The sequence below is a fragment of the Polypterus senegalus genome, chromosome 5 (assembly GCF_016835505.1).
Source record: "Polypterus senegalus isolate Bchr_013 chromosome 5, ASM1683550v1, whole genome shotgun sequence".
NCBI lineage: Eukaryota > Metazoa > Chordata > Cladistia > Polypteriformes > Polypteridae > Polypterus > Polypterus senegalus.
This window is the reverse complement of record NC_053158.1, coordinates 150,684,717-150,697,909: the sequence shown is the minus strand read 5'-3', so window position 1 is coordinate 150,697,909 and position 13,193 is coordinate 150,684,717. Positions and strand designations below refer to the sequence as shown.

Below are 13,193 nucleotides of genomic sequence, written 5' to 3'. Positions count from 1 at the left end.
CAAATAAGGTTCAAGTAAAGGACTCATCTGGGAAAACAAAAATCAAGTATTTTGATTACCCATCCATGGGAGTTGGTAAGGATGCTGGAATTGGTGTGGTGATCCTGATTCATGATATGTGTAATCTTCTGGAGGCAGTGGTCATGTAATCTCTCATAAATTTTCATGTTACAATACTAAGTAACTCAGATCTCTACCATATAATAGAGTACCTATGGTAACAGCTGTTTCAACCATTAATTTGTTTTTCCTTCTTGACGTTACGTTTCATGGTGAAAAGATAGGTGATGCAGTGCTGAACTTCTGCCTCAATGGTTGCCTTTTGGGACAGTTTGCTGCCAAGACAAGGAAAGGGGTGAACCATTTCCATAGTCTTTCCAAAGCCAACGATTGCTGGGTGCTCTCAGTTACCTAGCCAGGGCCATTCTGTTGGAGGATCTTGGTTTTCCTGATGAATTCACGGCCTCAGAACTTGGAAAAAAGGTTGAGATTATACTGGAATTCTTCAGTGGAGTGGGCAGTCATCAGTATACTGGGTATCAATGAATATTATCTCAGTCATTTTTGCCTTAGCATGAGGTGGTTTAAATTGAACAGATTGTCAGTAAACTAGATAAGATTGTGTCGGTACAGGAACAGTGGTCAGCAATCAGAAGTGGAATAACTAAAAGATAAATGATGAAAAGTGTCAGTGTGATGACCAATGTTGTTTCACACCTGTTTTACCGATGGGCTTTGTTTTCATTGATCTGCAAGGGATAGCTTCATTCACCTGGTTGTGTAATAGCCTCAGGATAGTGATGAATTGGGTGGGCTACCTGAGTCAAGACAGGATTTTCCAAAGTGTTTCCTATAGAAGATTGTGTAACTGAGCTTCTTATACGTGGCCATCTCTTTCGAAGTTTGTGCTTCTGTGGTTAGACACGTAACACAAATTTGACAGTGCAATTATACATGTATTAGCAATCCCCTTGACAATATCATTGCTTGGAAGAAGTAAGGATAGCACATAAGGAAACAAAATCTATTGCTACACATCTCAAATTGCTCAAAAGACCTATAATAAATAATCAGATCTTAGGAATTCTGTTATAATGACACAGGACTTATTCTTGATCAGAAAGACTTTTCAGAAACTAAACTTTATGAATGTTATTCATAAGCTTTGAAGTAATATGTTTTTAGTAAGTGTTCAAGCTCAGATGATAGTGGTCTTAGTCAACTTCAAGTATGTTAAAAAGGGATACATGTATTAATTAAACAAATGAAAGATGAAATCCCAGTAAGTTCACATAATATTCAAATGAAAAAAAACAAAAGCCTAATAGCCTAAATGGGCCTAACTAATTAACTATGCTGGTTTGCTCATTCTTTCATTATAAAACTAATAAAAAAGTATCACTTTCACATCCAATTGCACTCTATGCTTCTATCACCACACTGCCAGTGTGACTATGGTTAATGTACCACCAAATCAATGGGCTATGGGAGAGAGCAGCCATTTATACACAATCCATTTGGGTTGCCCCAGTATCAATTACAAGGTTTCAGAATTTCTTAAAACATTTCACAGTTCCCATGACAGCAGGAACATTACATGTTCCTGTTTCTACTACATCCATAAGCCTTGTCATTTATTAATATGTTCTCTGTCATCTCTGTCATCTCAAGGGACCTCTTTGTAAGTCAAAATATCTCAAGGAGGGATTCTTTGCTGCCAAATGTCAGCTTTCATGAATAATGCTGGATTTTGTCATTCCACCATGGCACTTTTCCTAAATTAGTGCCTGCTAGAAATTCCTTTACAGGACAGTCTTTGCAAAAGAACAGAATACTTGCCCTTGTAAACTCGTGCATAATCAGAGGGTCTTCAGAGCGACTCTCAAGTCTACCCTTTTTTTACAGTGGATATGTGCCTTTCACTTGTATCTCCATAACTAAAAAGCAGTATTTGTACCAGTGTCGAATTTTATTTGGCTACATGCTGTACACATGTCAATATTTTAACTGTTGGGAATAATAAAGACTGCCAATAAAGTTTTTATGTAGAAGGGCACACATTCCACCTATCTTTCATTAAGCATGGCAAAGAAAATGATACCTTAGAGCGTGGTTTCTTGAAAGGCTAGGCTGTCGCTCCTGAAGCATCTCAAAAATGTTGGGCTGTCGAAGGAAAGCAACTATCTTGTCATTATAGGCTGCAATAAAAAAAATAATTGCAACAATTACTTATTTGACTTTTAATACTTTGCTACTGTGGTTATATAACTACATTTTCTTTACAAACTATTCAATGAATATTAATATTATTAAGGTACTATTCATGCTCAAATTAAGCTCGAGTAAAATTTATTGTCAAGTATGCAAAACTCAAAAAAATCCTTACTTGCATGTCTTCTAGTCAATTGAGAGTAGTGTAATACCAACTACAGAGAATTAATACAGTATAAAATATTTAAATAAATGTCAGATGATATATATATATATATATATATAAAAAAATAAATATATATATATAGTGACAGATAGGGGGCGCTGTCATCGCCTTGAACCCTCGGATCAGACACCAGACACCAGATAAAAGTCCAATAATTTGTTTTATTATTACAATAATGTGCACAAAGCACCCTACACTCATAAACTATATCAATAATCAAATACAATAAACATTCCTCCACTCCCAGGCGCGTTGTCACCCTACCATCCGACTCAGCTCGTCCGTCTGGGATCTCCCACAGTCTCTTATATTCCTTCACCTCGAAGTGCTTCTGACCCCTCAGTCAATGTGATTATCCAGCACTTCCAGGTCAGGTGAAAACTCCTTTTCTTCGTCAGCCCGGAAGCACTTTATTTCTTCCGTCCATGTGACTGGGACGTACTTCCGGGCTGTATGGAAAATAAACGTCTCTGTGCCTCCCTGCAGTGTCGCCTGGTGGCCCCGGCGTTATCCAGCAGGGCTGTGTATTAAAACTCCATACTCCATGATGCCCTGCTGGAATTCGGGGCATCTCCACGTCGCAGGGAGTGCTCCCTCTGGCGGCTTGGAGGTATTGGCCAGGATATGCTGCCAGCCATAGTCCTATATATATATATATATATATATATATATATATGTCTGCTCAAAAACATTAAAGGAGAATTTTGAAAACGGATCAGATCTCAATGGGAAAAAAAATCCTGCTGGATATCTATACTGATATGGACTGGGCAATGTGTTCAGAATGAAAGGACGCCACATCGTTTGATGGAAATGAAAATTATCAACCTACAGAGGGTTGAATTCAAAGTCACTCCAAAAATCAAAGTGAAGTAATGATGTGGCAGTCTAGTTCATTTTGCTGAAATTTCATTGCAGCAACTCAAAATCGTACTCAGTAGTCTGTATGGCCCCCACGTGGTTGTATGCATACTTGCCAACGTTGGGGCATGCTCCTAATGAAATGACGGATCTCCTCCCAGATCTGAACCAGGGCATCACTGAGCTCCTGGACAGTCTAAGGTGCAACCTAGCGGCGTCGGATGGACCGAAACATAATGTCCCAGAGGTTTTCTATTGGATTTAGGTCAGGCAAGTTTGGGGGCCAGTCAATGGTATCAATTCCTTCATCTTTCAGGAACTGCCTGTATACTCTTGCCACATGAGGCCGGGCATTGTCATGCACCAGAAGAAACCCAGGACCCACTGCTCCAGCATAGGGTCTGACAATGGGTCCAAGGATTTCATCCCAATACCTAATGGCAGTCAAAGTGCTGTTGTCTAGCCTGTAGAGGCCTGTGCGTCCTTCTGTAGATATGCCTCCTCAGACCATCACTGACCCACCACTAAACCGGTCATGCTGAACGATGTTACAGGCAGCATAATGTTCTCCGCAGCTTCTCCAGACCCTTTCATATTTGTCACATGTGCTCAGGATGAACCTGCTGTCATTTGTGAAAAGCACAGGGCACCGGTGGTGGTCTTGCCAATTCTGGTATTCTATGGCAAATGCCAATTGAGGTCCATGGTGCCGGAGAGTGAGCACAGGACCCACTAGAGGACATCTGGCCATCAGGTCATCCTCATGAAGTCTGTTTCTGATTGTTTGATCAGAGAAATTCACACCAGTGGCAGGCTGGAGGTCATTTTGTAGGCTCTGGTAGTGTTCATCCTGTTCCTCCTTGTCCAAAAGAGCAGATACAGGTCCTGCTGATGGGTTAAGGACCATCTATGGCCCTGTCCACCTCTTCTAGAGTAACTGTCTCCTGGAATCTCCTCAATGCCCTTGAGACTGTGCTGGGAGACACAGCAAACCTTCTGGCAATGGTACATATTAATGTGCCATCCTGGAGAAGCTGAACTACCTGTGCAACCTCTGTAGGGTCCAGGTATCACCTCATGCTACCAGTAGTGACACTGACTGTAGCCAAATGCAAACATAGTGAAAAAACAGCCAGAAAAGATGAGGAGGGAAAAATGTCAGTGAAATATTATATACAAATAAGAAGTTGTAAACCTTTAGTTACCAGCAGAGCTATGTTATATTGTAAAATATTTTAGATATATGCGTTTATAACTTGGTTGAAATTTAAGACCTAAGTTCTCGTAGTTTCACTGCTGATAATTTGATTGTCTGCTCTGTAGTTGGTAAGTGAAAAGTTAATAATTGAAATTCATGTAAACTTACCCATTTCATATTTATGTTAGAAAAGGTAAGTTATTTATAGGATAATGCAAGATATTATATTGTAAACACTCTGCCAGTCCTTTCTCATTGTGCTAAACTACAAACAGTGTAAGCTGAATTAGTTCCAGACATGTCAAGTGCCGGGCTCTGCCCAGTAGGCACAAATGACTTATCTAGTTGTTTGTATAAATCTTTTAATTTATTATACTAATTCCTTTTAGCTACGACTAATTACTAATTTTCCTATTAGCATATTCATCAACCAACAAGTGTTCCCAGAAACATTTACTGAATTACTGGAAGTACAGATATAAATTAATTTTTCTAGAAATGTTATTTTCCTTTTGCGCATACAATATATGGTATGTCAAGACATTTATGTAAATAACCAATCTTTACATACTCTGATGGTTATTGTGATCTTAATTAATATAGCTCAGTCAAATATACCTAATACCAGTTTTTATTGGGGACCATTATTTACCACATTTCTTCTAGGCCTTTATTCCCACTCCATTGTTTATTGCACATATTACAAAATAAATTACATTTAAAAAGTCTACTAATAACACAATGTGTTTCTTTGCAGTATAGAAGTGATTCTCTATTTGTAAAATGAATACTGCATTTTGTTCTTAAAAGAGAGTCATTGTTTCACTTGTACTCTTACTGGTGCTGACTGCCAAAATCACATTCGCCTTTGGGTGCAAACCTCCTTCTTTTTAAAAAGTCTTCTTATATTTCATAATGTAGTCTATTTGGAGCTATTTTGAGAAAGCCTAAACCAGGCTTCAAACAGGTCTCCTTGGCCATGGTTTAAGGCAGCTTCTGCCTTGAAATTGCAAATACTTATGTTATATAACTTGACTTAATTTTTATAGAATCTACTGTGCTTAACAGAAAGGGCAATAAGAATGTGTACTGATTCTAAAAAATTACCACACTGTTTTTATAGTTATCTTATAACAAAATGCAATGATGTAATAGCACAAAGCATTTTACAAAACATTGCATTTCTTATAAGGAATGGCATTCACAATATAATTCTGCACCTTAAAAATGCTGAAGGTGTACTGTATGCACATTTATGAATCACAATAATTCAGTGCAGAAGAAAAGCAGTGTAAATAACGGTAATAATATTCTTTAAATCTCTTTTTTATGGTCTCTAATACTGTTATACTTTGCTTGACCTTTCTGTAAGGACAGAGTCAGGGACACAGGGAAAACATTGGGAGAAAGACATAGAATTCAAGATGTCTCGAGACTGGAACTTTGGTTTTAGGTTTTAGAGAAGGCTGGGACTTTTGTGCTTGTAATTGATGCCAGTTTATTTTAGTTTTTGATGTAAATAAAAATGATTTTCACCATTTTGACACCAGAAGGCACTCGATGTGGAATGGAATGTGATACTGGGGCATGGCCAGATACCTCATGAACAGAGGCAGATTGCTTCTGAAAGTTCTAAATGTGATGGTGGTCAAAGCTCATTTGGTAGGAGGAAGAGGAGCAAGGGTTGAGCAAGCTGGGAGGTTTGGGCAGGGAGTGGTTATGTGGTGAGAACAGGAGAACTTGTTGCACCAGAACATTAGCCAAATAGACAGGAGGCCCAGAAAGGTCTGTACAGTTTTTGACCTAGTGTCTGTGTCACCTTGCTATTGTTCTGGGTTTTCTTTTCTTTTCTGCATTGGCAGTTAAAGAACTCTATTCAGATATTGGACTCTAGAGTAAATGACTGATTACAGCATTTTAAATAATACTTTCTACATTTGCATTGGGTTTAAACTTTCAAATTTAACAATATTATAATTACATGCCTTTTATATGCTTTTGAAGACTGTTTTCTGTATTATTTATATAAGGTGCAAGAAAACATTATATATATAAGAATACCAAACAAACCCCTGATAATAGTCATGTTGATTAACACTGCTTCAAAAAGCAAAACAGATGTTTGTGTCCCAATAGGAGATCATTTCCATTTTAGATAAGTAGTCTGTTGTGCCTTTGAGATCGCACAACATGAGCCTTACTATGAAACACAGGGGTTTGGTGATTGTCCAGAACAGCAGGAGGGCTTTTGAGGATGTGAACTAATGATATTGACAGGGAACAGTACAGTAAACCAGCCATAAAACACGTTAGTTAGAATTCAAAAAGGCTCAAAGCAGGATAAAGATAGCAGCGCACTGAAATTCAATTTTAGTGATGATTTAAAAACCTGAATAAGTAAGACATGTCCTCTTTGATGAGTAAAGAATTTGATTTAATTAGATATAATTATGAACATTATCAATGTCTTGAAAGCATCTTATTATATTTTGGTTCAAGTACTCTAACAGATTATTTTGGTAGGTCTGGCTACATATAGCTTCCTTTTAATAGTCATGAAATAAGTGAATAAAGACTCTGCTTCTGGGTGCAACAAAATGTACCATATGAAAAAGGTGATGAAATACAGAGTAAGAATAAAAAAAAAAAGTCTATACATTCATGCAAATTTTTTAAATTCTGAAAAGGTATATTCCACCCAAAAATGATACCACTTATTGTTTGTAGTGATGGCCAAGGAAAATGTTTAACCTCATACTTTCATGGAGGAAGATACAATGGTCTTCAATGGGGGCCAGCTTAAGCTGACAACAGCAAACAATATTAAAATGTCTATGGAAAAATATGAAGTTACTCGTGTTGGATAATCCAAATGATGGACATGAAACTGTATGCCTGCAACATCCAAAACCTACTGTATGTATTTTTATAAATGTTGCTAAACAAATACTTACTGAAAATGACAGTACTGCACAGAAGTGAAGCACTTTCCGCAAAATTGAGCTTTTGAATTGAAGACCCAACTCCCCTCTCAATTATTGGTCAAGAACCCTGAGTTCAATTCAAAAGCTGAAATTCAAAAGCTTCACTTTTTTCCTCTCATCACATTTTCTAAAAATAACTCTTTAACAATATTTTTGCAACAAATGGTGAGCATAAGACTGGATGACTTGAGATTTTTTTAAGGACATTTTAATTTTGTTTTGCTGCTCTTCAGCATTGGATCCCACTTATCCCCACTGAGGCACTTTTTAGACACTTTGTAATCTTCATTCTCCATGAAAACATGTGATTAAGGATTTTTCTTGGCCATCATTCAAGTAACATCGTGTAAGTAACTGATATAAAATTAGCATTTTTGGGTTAAGTATTTTTTAACATATTTATAGACAAGATTTACAAAATTACTGTACATCAGTCAGCCTATCTCCTGGGAAGCCCTTACAAATTCATATATATTTGATGCCTACATTTTCTGATCACCTAACCTTCAAATATCCAAAGCTTTCTTTAATGCAAATCTGGACTGAACAAAACACAAGAACTGGATAAGTAATAGTCTACATTTAGTCATTTATTACTAAAACATAAAAAAGTTTCTGTTTTAACAAAGTGTTTACATAGATTGTTGTAGACACATAACACACATTAAATTATTTCCCCTTACAACCCTAGGTAGTTCACTCCCAGATAATCAAGGCAGGAACTGAGAGAACTTCTTACCCATTCTGCAGTGGTGGGGGGGATGGTATAGCAGGCTGCTTAGGCTTATCGACACATTTACAAGACAAAAGACGCTGATGGAGAGGTGTGAAGGGATTTAAGGTGGGCCAGATTTACAAGTTTTTTCGTAGGCTTCTAATTCTAGTGTTAAAAATGCATACTGTATAGATAAATGTGTGTAATCTTTATGAAACTCCCTCCAATACAGAATAGAGAAAAGTGCTACAAAAGAATTCTAGACAGGGAGAGAACACTACATTGGTAATGACAGACTATCTACATAAGTCAGAGTGGGAAGGCATAATCCTTTAAGTGGAGATTGACCATTTAAAACCTGATGTGACAGCAGAAGGTGACAGAGAAATTTTTTTGCCAAAAACCTGTGGAGATTCTAGCTCAAGGTACAGAGCAGGGGAGCTAGTAGATACAATTAATTCTGTGGTTGCATGCTTTCTGTGTCACAAGTCTTTGTTCATCCAATTTTCAAATGTGCTATTTTCATTTCAGGGTTGAGTGCATACAAAATAGAATGGTAGATTTACACACCCAAACTCACCTGGCAATTTTACAATTACCAAAACACCTAATATGTACATGTGTAAGGAATTTTGAATGTTTACAGGAAGCCCACACAAACAAAGGAAGAATGAATGTACTCAAAATAAACAGTGACCAGGTTGTATATTACACTTGAAAGGCAGCACTGCTAAGCTATATACCACCCTTCACACTCTTCATCAGAAGGTAATTCAAGCATGTGTTTTTATTGAACCCTTTAACTAACTAGACGTCTTGTTTCCTGTGCCATGCTTCAGACTAAAGATTCTGAGTAAACCTAGAGTTTAGTGCTTTCTTGAATGAGTTTTCTTCAAGAATTATAAAACCTTTTTATTTCTCGTATAGCTCAAAATCACACAACGACCAGACCTTGTTTTTTGACATTAGATCCGCCCATTCTCCTCCCCAGCCTTCACTCCCTATATGTATTTTTCTTACAATTTTTCTTCTTATTTCCTTCTTTTAAAGGGACCACAATTAAAACACAGACAATTGGATGGAGGGGCCCTGGATGAGCCACATATTTACTGTCACTCATCCTTTAGTCTGTTTAATTCCTAGTGGTCTTCTCAAAAGAAAACAGTCAAGAAACATAATTCTGCTGTGGAACTTTGCATCTTTACATGGGATGGCAAAAAAATCAAAACAAAAAGAACAAAAAAGGCCTTTGTACCATTTTGAAACTGAACATTTGGACATGGTTTAATATGAAATTCACAGATTAAGTGCAGAGAGGGGAAAACAACAATAGTCCATTTAATAGCAAGAATTACTCTCTCATCTATCTCTGAATTTTCTTTAAGAGTTATGGGGACATTAGCCTATACTAAGAGGTTGCAATAAAGTAACCAACTCTGGGCAGGGTACAAGGTCTTTGCTGGTCACCCTCAGTCACATTGGACCAATTTTGAGTTATTGGTGAACCTAACATACACTACAGGAAAGATGACCACCACAACACTTGCTAAAAAGGAAGATGATGGATTAAGGAGGTTCCACACAGACAGTGACTGATTCACCCTGGATTTAATCCCAAGAATCTGGAGCTATGAGGCAACTATAACCACAAAGACTTGCAAAAGCTAAGATTGTCTAACACTATTCTATTGACTTCAATAGTATTTTGCTATTATTCTTCTAATAATCAGGTCAAGTCTTGTTCCTTGACGATTAAACCTAATTCTTCTGGATCCACTGTCCAGGTCTCAGCATGCTAAAATGACTAAATTTAAATCAAGAGATGTTATGCTCAGACTACAGTATACAGTTAACTTGTAAGATTGCATCTGTGTGCAATTCTGATAAACAAGCTTCAGGAAAGACACAACAGCACTTAAAGCTGTAAAGATGACAGAAACGAAGTGCACCCCAGGACTTAAGGATATGTTGTACTCTGACAGACTCAGAGAGTTAAATCTATTTTGTCTGAAGCAGAAGACAGTCGGTGTGGAGCTAATCAAAAGTCTTCAAAATTCAAAACCTTATCTCCAAAATAGGTTCAGCAAAATTCTTTCAACTAAATAGTGAATCACATGCTCAGGGATACTAGTGGAAATTAAGGGGAAGTGCATTTAGGACTGAAGACAGGAAGCACTTCTTTACACAAACAGTTGTGGGAATCTGGAACAAACTACTGAGACATGTAGTTCAAGCAGAAACCTTCACAACCTTTGAGAAGTATCTGGACAGTAAATTGGGACAGCTTGGCTAATTGCGAAACAAACAAGCTTGATGGTCTCCTCTGGTTTGTCAAATTTCGTATGTCTATTCCTATGTATGTTGCACAATTTGACCCAAATATTAGAAACATAGCATTCTGTAGAGCAATCCACACATGATTTAACATGTATATGATGATATAAAGCATGGGACATTATTTATTTACAGTCATCACCACTGCAGATCCTGCAGCCTAACTGAATTTAGCCTAGTGGTTGTGGAAAAAGGCTTATAGCTATCAAAACAGCCCATGAATTACCATGATGTATCCCATTGCTATTTCATATAATAACTCACTAACAAAGACATGTTACAAAAACGGAAAGGATGGCATCCAGTTTTATTCTAACCTCTGGTGAGGCAGAGAGGATGGCTAAAATGAAAGGCATGAAGTAAGCCCCTTCTAACTATACTTGTTCTGGGCATGAAATAAGCCCTATTATACTTCCTGTTTTTTTTAAGGCAGAAGCAGCTGACAGAATTTCATTTTGTGCCAAAGTGATGTAACAAAAGTTACTATAGTGTATTCATGGTGTATAAACTAGTCATATAAAAGGTTCCACAGACTTCTGAAAGACCAGATTAAACAAGACAAGTCAGAAAAGGCAATTTATTATCCCACATTGTAGCACACAAATGTAGCTAGCACATCTGCACATGCCAAGTCTGTTCATATGTGTGATTGTAACAAACTGATGTATAGGAGAAATGAACTGCCACAAATGTTCTGCAGTTTTCTAAGACTAAGCAAACCATCCTCCTGCTGATTAGGCTGAATCTAATGTCACATTACTTGGATGTACCACTTGATCGATCTATCTATCTATCTATCTATCTATCTATCTATCTATCTATCTATCTATCTATCTATCTATCTATCTATCTATCTATCTATCTATCTATCTATCTATCTATCTGATACTCTGTTCTAGATTGCCACCATCTATCTATTTGATACTCTGTTCTAGATTGCCACCAACTTATACTTTGTTAAGCACCCTTTTTAATTGTACTGTAAGCTTTAATGCCAACAGTAAATGCACACAATATTAACAAAATTCACAAAGGATGGTGTCCTTTTGCTCCTTCACCCTTCTAATTGCTAAGCCTGCACTTGTTAATTTCAGGTGGGCAAGGAGCAGGAGTCTGTTCTGGCAGAACCTAGAACAAGGTAAGAACGTATGCTGGACAGGTTTCCAGTTTGTCACATTGTTTACTTGTAGTGACCAGTTAATTTTTGAGTACATATTTTTTGGGATGTAAGGAGAAACCAAGAGTTCCCAAGGACACCTACAGAAGCACAAAGAGAACTCTGTACAAGCTGTGCCTGGGCTGGGATCCTAAATCCATGCTTTGGAGCTACCACTGTGCCACTGCACAACAAATGCATGTGGTATAGTGGGTCTGCAGCTCAGCAATAGATGGCTGATTTTAAACAGATAATTGTGCCCCGAAAAGTGCATGTGTGTGCACGAATCCAGTTTGCTCCAGAGATGGCTAGGAGAGCCTGGCTGATTGCAGAGGTACATGTGAGTGTGTGTGTCAGTCAGGTGCCTCATTAATTCCTCAGAGGGTGCAGTGTGTTCACACCTGCCTATTAGGAGCGTCAGTATATGAGAAGCCTGCAAGGGACAGAAAGGGAAAAAAAGAAAAGAGAGACACAAAGAGAAGAAAGGCATAAGTTAAATAACGAGAGAAGAGTGAGCCAGTGCAAGCATGCAACTGAATGAGTAAGCGAGTGAGAGAGAAACGACAGGCATCCCTTGGGAAAGTATGAGGCCAATATTTGGGGCTGCTTTAATGGATCACTCCAGCTGAGTGACTCAGGGAGCTACAACAACCAGGAGTTGTGTGACTCTTGGTGGAAGTCAAGGAAAGCGGCAGAAGTCGGAAAAAGGAGGCACAGATCAGGAGCATTGCTGAGATCCATGGAACAGCAGGGACCTGGGCCAATTGAGGAGGATGGTTGTGACTGTCAGATGGGTGTCTCCTCTGTTGCCAGGTTCCATTTAGGGTTAGCAGAGGAGACAATGATTTAAAGCATTGCACCGGGGACTGAAATAGGATAGGAAAGATTCCTGCCTGTTTTTTTAAAATCTCATTTTTCTAAGGAAGTATTTCTTGGATTTGTTTTTAACCTTCACATGTCCACTGACTTTTTATTGGATTGTTTATTTATTTAAGAAGATTTGTGAAGGACTGAACCTTTTGAACATTATTTTGAATATCTATAATAAAAGCATTTATTACTTTAGCACCTACTCCTTGCTATGTGTATGTGTCCTCATGTTCCCGGCTCATCCTTTGGTTATGCTATTGGTGATGGCGGGTTCAAGAGGCGCCTAGAAGGGACCAGTAGTGTGGAGCTCATCCGCACGGTCACAATGCACAACAATTATTTCACACATTTATGAAGATATCCTTAACATACACTTATTGACCGATGTTGGTAATTTTATTACATATAATTTTTTAATCAAACCTTCAAAATTCCACTGAAATGAAAGGAACAATTGCTTCATTAAGTGTTTTAGAGCAGTTTGTATTTCTACTACTTTACTTAAAGCCCAACTACACTTTTTCATACTTACTATAATTTTTAAATAGATTACATTTTTCATTCATGAATTCATTTGTTTTTCACTGCTTATCCAACACTGGTTCATGGGGGCAACAATCCTTGCAGTGAGGTCCATA

At 37.8% G+C, this 13,193-nt stretch overlaps 1 protein-coding gene across 1 annotated transcript in view; it reads right to left on the bottom strand.

The window, feature by feature from the left end:
- LOC120529580 (E3 ubiquitin-protein ligase HECW1-like) overlaps nt 1-13,193 on the bottom strand; it is a 471,213-nt gene that overhangs the window by 95,283 nt on the left and 362,737 nt on the right. Inside the window, exon 18 of the mRNA XM_039753493.1 lies at nt 2,102-2,198. Within this exon, the coding sequence (XP_039609427.1) occupies nt 2,102-2,198 (97 nt within the window). The remainder of the gene's footprint in view (nt 1-2,101; nt 2,199-13,193) is intronic.